Genomic DNA, 10,710 nt, shown 5'->3' on the forward strand with positions numbered 1-10,710 from the left:
TGAGGCGATAAAACTTTTAAAAATGAACTCCTCAAAGTTGAGGCAACGAAACTTTCAAAAATGAACTCCTCAAAGCTGAGGCAACGAAACTTTTAAAAATGAACTCCTCAAAACTGAGGTAACGAAACCACCATTTCTTTTTTGAAATGGTGAAAAATAATCAATTCCTCATTTGAGGTTTTACGACTTTAGGGATGAATGGTAATTTAAATATCCTAATCATCTTCATCAGTTTTTTTGGGTGTTTTAGAACCTTCTCTTTGAGCAATGTGGGATGAACCGATCATGCTTCCGATCTCTCGTCTTCCCCAATTCATTGCTCACAACTGTTTTCTTCCTCTATCATATGCATGGTCCAATCATTCTTCACATTTTTACTGTTCTCCATTCTGTTGCTATTTCCATTTCTTTCTCTTTTTTCTTAGTCTTTTCTCTTTCCTTTTTTACATTACCAGACTCCATTTCATTCCCAGTCAATTATGATCCTTTTTCAAAATATTGTAAACATTTCTTTACTTTATCATGCTCTTTATTAAATATCATTCCAATTTTATGACAAATGCAATGCAATGTAATCATATCTCCTTTCTTGGCAGAATGGAAATGATGACCATGTAGGGACCAGAAAGGTTATTTTTCATTACAGAAAGGGAAGTTTCTACAATCAGGCATAATGACAAGGAATAGGGGAAAACCAATTAATACAAAAGAGATATAGGTCTTTCTTAATCATTGTTCCGATAGATATTGACAGTAGTCTCGAAATTTTATTTCGAAGCAGGCATAAGCATCAGCTTCCTTGTCTTTTGTCTGAACATCTCGGATCATGATTTCACCCCTTCTATGTTAAGCCCTTGTAGTACTTGGACCTCCTTCGTGTCTAGACCGTCCTTTCTGGTTTTCGCCCTAAACACATCTCCTAGATTCAAGTCGCCTTTTTCAGGTTTTCAACTTAAAATTTTTTTTTATGTTTTTTTTTGTTTTGTTTTTCTTTATTTTATGCAAAATATTTCTTGACAGCATCAGCATTCATTGGGTTGGAAAACTCCCTTTCGTCCATCTCTGCCAAAATTAATGCTTCTCTTGAAAAAGCTTTCTTCACCACAAATGGTCCTTCCCAATTCGGTGTCCATTTCCCGCGAGGATCCTACTGGTTCGGAAGAATTCTTTTCAATACTAACTCTCCCTCTTGGAACTGACGAGGATGTACCTTCTTGCCATATGCCCTCATCATTCTCTTTTGATATAACTGCCTATGGCAAAGTGCAGTAAACCTTTTTTCTTCTATGAGATTCAATTGCTCATAACGAGCGTTAACCCATCCGGTTTCTTCCAACTGTACTTCTTTAAAGACCCTTAGGGAGGGGAATTCTACTTCAATTGGCAAAACTGCTTCCATCCCGTATACCAAAAAGAATGACGTAGCTCCCGTGGAAGTTCGAACTGTATGCGATAAGCATGCAAAGCAAAGGGTAACTTCTCATGCCAATCTTTGTATACATCTGTCATCTTTTCAATTATCCTTTTAATGTTCTTGTTGGATGCTTCTACCACTCTATTCATCTTTGGGCGATAAGGCGTTGAATTGCGATATTTGATCTTGAACTTGGCACAAACCTCTTTCATCATTGAACCATTGAGGTTACTAGCGTTATCTGTGATGATCTTTTTCGAGAGACCATAGCAGCATATTATTTCTTTTTGGATGAACTTACATACCACTTTTTGGGTCACATTGGCATAAGATGCTGCTTCTACCCACTTAGTGAAGTAGTCAATCGCCACAAGAATAAACCAATGCCCATTTGATGCCTTCGGGGTTATTAACCTAATCACATCCATGCCCCACATTGAGAATGGCCATGGTGATGTCAGTACATTCAGTGAATTTGCAGGAGTGTGGATTCTGTCTATGTATATCTGACATTTGTAACACTTTCGAGCGAAATCTATACAATCTGTTTCCAACGTGAGCTAGTAATACCCTGCTCTCATGACCTGTCTTGCCAACATATGCCCACTTGCATGTTCTCTACAAATTCCTTTGTGAACTTCCTCAACTATTCTCCGAGCTTTGGCTGATTCCATGCATCTCAAAAGCACTTGATCCCTACTTCTCTTGTATAAGATGTCCCCATCAAAGAAGAAATTCATTGCAAACCTTCTAATGGTTTTCTTATCATTTTCTGAGCTTTGCTCCGGATACTACTGGAACTTGAGATAATGCACAATATCAAGGTACCACGGTTTCCCGTCTACTTCTCCCTCTACACTGGAGCAGTGTGTGGGGCACTCTCGAAGATTAATCATGATGGGTTGAATCTTGACATCGGCACCAACTTTGAACATTACTGCCAGCGTGGCTAATGCATCCGCCATTTGATTATCCTCTCGTGGCAAATGGGTGAAGCGAATCTTATTAAAAATTTTTATCAACTTTGACACATACTTATGATACCGGACTAACTTCAAGTCGCATGTCTCCCATTCTCCTCGCAACTGATAAATGACCAAAGCATAATCCCCATACACTTCCAAAATGTGAATTTTCCTCTCAATTGCTGCTTGAAGACCCATGGCACAAGCTTCATATTCGGCCACATTATTGGTGCAATAGAAGTTAAGTTTAGCTATGACGGGATATTGATCTCCTTCTAGTGACACTAACACGACCCCTATGCCATGCCCCAAGGCATTCGAAGCTCCGTTGAAAAACATCTTCCAATTCTCTTTCTCCTCTGATTCCTCCTCATTTGTTTGACAAACTGACATCAAGTCCTCATCTGGGAACTCAAACTCCATCGGTTCATAATCCTCCTCCACCCTTTCTGCCAGAAAGTCTGAGATTGCACTTCCTTTGATAGCTTTTTGGGACACATATACAATATCATATTCAGACAACAACACTTGCCATCTTACCACTCTACCTGATAAGGATGGTTTCTCGAAGATGTATTTAATAGGATCCAACTTCGCAATGAGCTAAATGGTATGATATAGCATGTATGCCTGAGTTGATGTGCCATCCATGCTAAAGCGCAACACATCTTTTCCAACGAGGAATACTTGGACTCGTACTCAATTAACTTTTTACTCAAGTAGTAAACTACCCTTTCTTTCTTACTAGTTTCATCATGCTGTCCCAACACACATCCCATTGATCCTTCATTTATTGTCAGGTACAAAAGGAGGGGTCTCTCGGCCACAAGTGGTACCAACACTGGCGGACTCAACAGATATTCTTTAACCTTGTCAAAAGCAACCTGGCACTCCTCGTTCCATGCCCCAGGATTTGTGTTTACAAAGGAGCTTGAAGATTGGGTCACATTTGAGTGTGAGTTATGATATGAACCAGGCTATATAATTCAACTTTCCCAAGAATCCTCTAACTTCTTTCTACGTTTTGGGAGGAGGTAAATCACAGATTGCTTGAACCTTATCAGGGTCAACTTCTATTCCTCTTTCACTGACAAGGAAACCAAGTAGCTTACCTGAAGTGACTCCAAAAGTACACTTTGTCGGATTTAATCTGAGCTGAAACTTCCGTAACCGCTTAAATAACCTTTCAAGATTGGTCGCATGGTCCTCTGTTTTGTGAGCCTTTACAATCATATCATCCACATACACCTTAACCTCTCTATGCATCATGTCATGGAAAAGAGTCACCATGGCTTGTTGATAAGTTACCCCAGCATTCTTCAAACCAAATGGCATTACCTTATAACAAAAAGTTCCCCACATAGTTATGAAGGTAGTTTTTTCTCTATCCTCTAGTGCCATCTTAATTTGGTTATACCCTGAAAAACCATCCATGAAGGAAAACATAGAATGACGAGTAGTATTGTCAATGAGGGTGTTGATATGGGGTAAAGGAAAATTATCTTTTGGGCTATCTCTATTCAAATCTCGATAGTCCACACACATTCTTACTTTCCCATCTTTCTTAGGCACTGGGACAATATTTGCAACTCATTCAGGGTACTTAGCTACTTCCAAGAATCCTGCATCGAATTGTTTTTTCACCTTTTCCTTAATTTTCAATAGCATTTCAGGTTTCATTCTTCTCAACTTTTGCTTAATTGGTTTGCATTCAGGTTTCAAAGGCAATTTATGGGCTACAATGTCTGTATTGAGTCTTGGCATAACTTGATAGGACCATGCAAACACATCTTCATATTCATGAAGTAGCTTTATTAGTTTTTCTTTTTCAATCGGCACTAACGTCGTACCAATTCTAACTTCTTTCTTATTTTCTTCATTTCCCAAATTAATCATTTCAAGTGTCTCTTGATGTGGGACAATCTGTCTCCCCTCCTGTTCTACTAGTCTTAACAAGTCCGGAGTTAAATCATAATCTTCCACGTTTTCTGTGTCGTCAATTTCACTGACACTTGTACCTTTTTCAAAATTAACCTCAAAACCACTGTCATTATCATCTTCGCATTCATTATTTGGAATCCTGGAAGGTAAAGGGAATTGAAAGATGTAGAGCTATTGTATAGATAAACAGTTAAAATAAAGGGATGAGATGACAAGAATGGAAATGGTGAATCATGAGAGGAGGTATGAGAAATGCACTACGCATGACAATTTTGTAGAATGATAAATGATAAAAAGCCCGATACATAAAATTTCCAATGCTCTTGGGCATAAGCACGGATGTTTAGTTTGCATACTTTAAAATTGAATCATAAGTGACTAGTAAACTCATGGTTGTCCAGCTGCTCAACTTCAACTTTGGTGGCCCGAGGTATGTAGTAGGAATCCCATCCACATTTCCTGGCTGCTCTTTACTTTCCTCCGAGGTATGTAGCCAACCCTTCCCTTCTTCTTTCAGCTATCATTTCTTCTATTTCCTTCTTAGTTGGCTTATACCCCAGGCCAAACCTTTCTTCATTTTTGGTAACACGTATGGTCCTTCTAATGCCTTGCAGTTCTCTTCCCAATTCTGCCCCCGCTAGGTATCCTTTCCCTACTATCTGACTGACAGCCATCTTGGTGGTTTAGGAAAGTCTTGGAATAGGTGGTGTGGTTCCTTCTCCAACGTATGTGGTGTTGACGAACTTGAAGGATCGGAAGGAACATTTAGGCACTTCTTCCTTTGCTTCCATGTAAGGAGTATCCGCTGGCTTACTTATGAGTAAGTCCTCTTCCCCGTTAACATATACAATCTTCCCATCCATGATGAACTTGACCTTTTGGTGAAGTGATGAAGGTATAGCCCCAACCATGTGGATTTAAGGTCTTCCCAATAAATAATCATAAGAAAGAGCGATATCCATGACTTGAAACTCAATGGTCAAGGTACAAGGGTCGATTTCTATCGATATCTCAATGTCCCCTACTACTTCTCTTCTTGTCCCATCAAAGGCTCTCACGATCATTTGGCTCTTTCTCATATAGGACATGTTGATGGGTAAGCGGACCAAGGTCCTCATGGGCATCACATTTAAGAATGATCCGTTATCAAGCAGCACTTTTACAACGGTACAACTTTTACACTTGGTTGTGATATGCAAGGCTCTGTAGTTTCCCTTACCTCCAGAAGGGATTTCTTCATCACTAAAGGATATTATGTTACCCACTGAAATGTTCCTAATGATGTAATCTAAATTTTCAATTGAAATGTCGTGATCCACATATGCTTGGTTCAGAAACTTCATCAAAGAATTTCTATGTGGTTTTGAGCTGAGAAGCAATGATAGTAGTGAAATACGAGCAGGCAACCTGTTCAATTGCTCGACCACATTGTACTCACTATGTTTAATGAACTTGAAGAATTCGACAGCTTTTTTTTTCGTCACTGACCCTTTTGAACCATCTGTCGATTCTTGAGATTGCACTTTTTCTTCTCTCGAATCTTGCCCTTTTTCTTTTCCCTTCTCCTTCTTGAGATTCTCCAATGCCTCTAGTGTATAGCAACATCCACTGCGGGTAATCCCCCCAACACCAATTATATTTGCAGCATTATCTTGAGATTCGGCCATCCATTTCTCCGCATTTGAAACTTGTACATTGCAATTGTAGTTCCACAAGACAGCTTTATCATCTTTGTAGGGGAAAGGTTTAGGAACTTCAATGGTCATTTTGGCATGGGTTTTGTCTTCCACAGACTCTCCTCTTGGTTCATAAAAAATGGTTAAAGGTTTTATCTTTGTTGGGTGAGTGGAATCTTTGGACATCATGTTTATTGCTGACCTTGAGACTTCCACGTAGAATTCAATCCTTGACTCGTCCATCATCCTTTGCACTTCCTTCCGGAAAGAACTACAATCTTGAATTAAATGCCCCACACATCCCTTGTGATATAAGTAGTATGGTCCTTGGATATCTCTCGAGTCATTCACATCAGGACATTCCAACCAAACCTCAAGCATATCGGCCTTTACCAAGGCTTCAAACACTTTCTGCATGGGGGTTTCCACTTCCCAAATGTTTCTTTTAACATATAGCTCCCCTTCGAATGCATTCACCCCTGCCCCAACATGATTTGGCAATGGGTTGTTGTTAATATTCTGTTCCGGCTTCTTTTCAAAATTCAGGATTCCTACCTTGATCAACCCTTGCATCTTATGTTTGAATGTTGTATAATTCTCGATCGAGTGCCCTTCGATTCCATAATGATAATCATAATGGGCGAAAACGTCATACCATATCAAGAATGGAGGTTTTAATGGCTCTATGTATAAAGGTGCCACCAGATAGTTTGCAACTAATTGAGTGAAGAGTTCAGTATATGGGATTGGGATTGGGTCAAACTGCACTTTTTCTTGTTTGTTTTGCCATCCTCTTAATTCACCGACAGTATGGTTGTTTGAAGGTGTTGTTTGTTATGTGGTTGAAGTTGTAACGAGTGTGGAAGTAGGTGGGTGGATATTTGTGGGGTAAGGTGTCCATTGGATAGGAGCATATGGGTACAGGTTAGAAAAGGCATTTAGCATGGGTGGATATAGGTATGGGCTTTGTGAAGTGTTATTCACAACTGGGTAATAGTGGTATGGTGGATATGGCTGATAAAGGTTGTAGCTTTCTCCTTGGGGTTGTCCCAAAGTGATGGCTTAGGCTTCTTCTTCCCTCTTCTTAAAAGTTTCCCCTTTTTTCATGTTTGCTGTATCACCTCCTTCTATTTTCCCTTTCTTAATGGCAGTCTCTATCATCTTTCTTGAAATCACAATATCAGCGAAGTTCTTTGTGGCACGACTGACCAACCGTTCATAGTAAAGGGCTCGCAGGGTGTTAACGAACATCACGGTGGTCTCTTTCTCAATCAATGGTGGCTGAACTTGAGAAGCCATATTCCTCCATCTTTGAGCATATTCTTTGAAGATTTTAGTGGGTTTCTTCTCCATGTTTTGTAAAGGAAGACGATCCGAAGCCATATCTGTAACATGCTTATACTGAGCCACAAACGCTCGAGCAAGGTCTTTCCATGTGTGGATTCAATTGCGGTCCAGTTTGCTATAACACCAATGAGGCTATCTTGGAAGCAATGTATTAAGAGCTTGTCATCATGGGCATATGCGACCATCCTTCTGCAATACATGGTGATGTGTGTGACCGAGCACTTGGTTCCGTCATACTTTTCAAAGTCTGGAACTTTGAATTTTTGGGGTATAACCACATCTGGAACGAGACAGAATTCAATTGCATCCATAAAGCAATACATTCCCATTCCTTCTATCATGCATAGTATTTCCTCAAATAGGTCAAATTTCTGGTAGTTATTAGGATTGTCCTTTGATTCAACGGATCCACACTTGAGCTTATCTTGTTCCTTCAGATCATCTAGGTCAGGTGCAGAGATGGGGTCTGAATGACTTGCCCCTCCAATTGGCCTATGTTGGGCATAAGTCGGTGGTGGCCCTGTAGGCACTGGCATCCCAAAGAACAGATATTGTCCTATCGACGACATAAGGATAGACGCATTCCTTGCTAGTGGTGGTGTGAATCTTGGTGGATATACGGGGTCTGTATTGGCTTATGTCTGTTGAATATCTTCTGACACACTATAACTCCCCGCCACTCTATTCCCTTTATCTGTCGATATCAACTCCAAAATCTTTGACAATTGACCCATGATCTCTTCTTGCTTTTTTTCGATCTTGTCCATTCTCTCCGAGTGTTTGTCCCCCATGATCTTAGAACGAGCTCTTGTGTTGTATCTGTGTAGGGTTTGTTTCTGTGGAATTTTGTTCTTTTATAGGCCAAATGGATAAGTTAGAATTTTATGTTGATGAATACATTATCATTTGTTATTATTTATATGAATCATGTAACTATGATGCAAGTGAAATGTGCTTGAAAAGAAAAGAAAAATAGGAAAAATATTGGCCATCCAACATTTACCATAAGAAAATCCACATCCATAGAACTAAAATATCCGATTACATCATTGTCTAAAACCATTACATAACTATCAAAAGAAAAAGCCAACTTTGTCATATTGGTCCCTAACCATCCTGAGGTGATCGGTCAACCACTCACTCAACTCATCCCTTGGAAGAATCTCTCGCCTGAGTTCTTCAGTCTTGTCTGCCATTACTCACGCTCTAAATGCCACTTCTCTCATCTGTCTCAGTATCCATCGCATTTCAGCTTCTTTCCTTTGAAGGCCTTGTGTGCACTAATCATTTCTTTCCCTCATTTGGAAATACTATTGCCTTACTACTTCATACTGTACCTTGTAGCCCTCCATGGCAATTTCCAACAAGCCGCAGTCATTTCTCAACTCTTGGATAGTTTGTTCTTGTCTTCGTACCTCGTGCTACAAAGCATTGTTGGCATTTTGGAGTTCTTGCATCTTGGCTATCAGAGAAGAATTTGCCATGTTCACTTCCTCAAACTTGTTTTGCCACTCATCCTGCTCTTCCAAAGCCATCCGTACCTTTCTTGCCGTCTCTTTCTTCATTTCTTCCAGTTTATCCTCAAGTCTCCGTTTCTTATTCATCATCTTCTTTTCAAGTCTCTTTCTTGTCAACTCGCTCTCTAGCAAGACATCCTGAAGTTCTAGGTTTATGAGATGTTTTGATGGATTTTTCGGGGGGCATACGACATCTTTCACCCTTTGGTCGTGCCAAGTATGATATCCTGTGGTGACTTCATCGGTAACCCTTCCCTGATCCACTCGGCAAGTTTTCTTCCAGTCTTGTGCAATTTACTGAATTTTCTTTAGCATTTCCGGCTCTCCATATGTAAACTCTAATTGGTTGAGCTGGTGAGTCATGGGCATGAATTGCTCAGATCTGAACTGTCTCCATACCATTATCGATGCATAGCTAATGGCTCCCCATGGTCCCATCAGCGGCACCCACGGCTTGTCTCTGCATTTATACATCACTTGCATTCGCGGCATCCATGGAGCTCTCCAAGTTACTTCAACGCTCATTAACCTCAAAAGATTCGCAACCCACTCTTCTTTCCTATTACAGTCGGGCCATACACTTTTGCAGAATTCAAGGATAGGGCAACTTACAGACAGATAAGACTTCCAAAATTTGCTCTCTTTGCATTTGAAATGGCTTTTGACCCATATGGTTAAGAGTTGGGCACATCCGATGAATCATCCCTTGCCTTTGTGCCGACAGATATTCAAGGATCTGAAGGTTTCAACTAAGATGGATGGGGGCGAGTTAATGCTCCTTGTCACCTGATTGAAGAAGTCTATGACTGATACTTCCATATGACCTAAAACCTTCGAGAAAACCACTAAGCCATAGATTGCCATCGTAAAAGCTAGGAGACTTTGTTCATCCTCCATGTGTTTTTTAATATATCCGTTCAAGAAACTCCACGGAAGGCATTCCGCATCTCCTTTTTTCTTTAGGTGCTGATCCACTTCTACCATAGTTATTCCTAGTAACTTGGCCAATTTTCGCCAGTGTCCTGTCTTCTGGGCTCTCCAATAGATCTTGTCAGGCTGCATGTGATCTATCCGGAGTAGAGAGGAGTACTCGTCTATGGTAGGAGTCATGTCCACCTTGTTAAAGACAAAGCAGCGGTATGAAGGATCCCAAAACTGGACGATGGCTCGGAGCATCTGGTCATTAACTGGTACATATAAGAGCCATGCAATCTGTCCATACTTACTCTGAAAATTATCCTGGTGATCGCGTCTCCATTGTTCCCAAATTCTTATCATCTCTATGAAGTCATTCTACTGAAGGTCCAAGTGAACTCTCTCGGGTAAAGTTGGGATATGTCCTTGGGTCAAACAGTCTCCTTTTTCTTGTTGAATCTGCCCCATCTGTAACTCTATCTCATAATCATTTCTGTATATGTTGAGCGTACCTGCTGAGGACGATGCCATGGATGTAACCGGGATCTCTCAGGTTGGATGTTGTGTAGCCAATATATCTCCTATATGCAATTACGATGGATGCAAATGAACATGTGATATGCACATGACAAGCAAAATAAATTTAAGTTAGTATGGTAAAAAGAAAGAATGGAGTGTTAAAAATAATGAGAGAATAATAAGCAATATCATGGGTATTACTGCTTACTCCACAATACTTTATTATCTCCTGGCAAAATTTAAAATAGAGGGAGTAGAAGAAATTCCTTCATGTGTACCTATATATAGGGTATACTCTCACGGGTATGGCCCTACCTAGGGTTAAGCTGCTCTCGATATTCTAAATGCTGAGCGGGGTTTATAAACAGAGCTCAGGTTCCCAAATCGTTCCTCACTGTCGTCCATGCGGACTAGTA

The 10,710-nt window shown here is 40.2% G+C and overlaps 2 protein-coding genes across 2 annotated transcripts; both read right to left on the reverse strand.

Moving 5' to 3' along the window:
- Positions 2,206-3,714, reverse strand: LOC18609243. The gene is made up of 2 exons (XM_018114951.1): positions 3,492-3,714; positions 2,206-2,927 (listed from the first exon to the last, which is right to left on the reverse strand). Exons 1-2 carry the CDS (start codon positions 3,712-3,714, stop codon positions 2,206-2,208), a joined length of 945 nt encoding a protein of 314 aa, XP_017970440.1.
- On the reverse strand, positions 5,238-6,569 carry LOC108660692. Its single transcript, XM_018114952.1, has one exon. The coding sequence runs from the start codon at positions 6,567-6,569 to the stop codon at positions 5,238-5,240; it is 1,332 nt and encodes a 443-aa protein (XP_017970441.1).

This window comes from Theobroma cacao, chromosome 2 (genome assembly GCF_000208745.1).
Source record: "Theobroma cacao cultivar B97-61/B2 chromosome 2, Criollo_cocoa_genome_V2, whole genome shotgun sequence".
NCBI lineage: Eukaryota > Viridiplantae > Streptophyta > Magnoliopsida > Malvales > Malvaceae > Theobroma > Theobroma cacao.

Bases quoted from the DNA above. Each gene is read 5' to 3' on its own strand.
- LOC18609243 (XM_018114951.1), bottom strand. From the start codon at position 3,714: ATGCCATTTGGTTTGAAGAATGCTGGGGTAACTTATCAACAAGCCATG. The intron at 2,928-3,491 runs GTAAGCTACTTG...CATCCTTATCAG, and splicing joins TACTTTTGGAGTCACTTCAG to GTAGAGTGGTAAGATGGCAA.
- LOC108660692 (XM_018114952.1), bottom strand. From the start codon at position 6,569: ATGCAAGGGTTGATCAAGGTAGGAATCCTGAATTTTGAAAAGAAGCCG.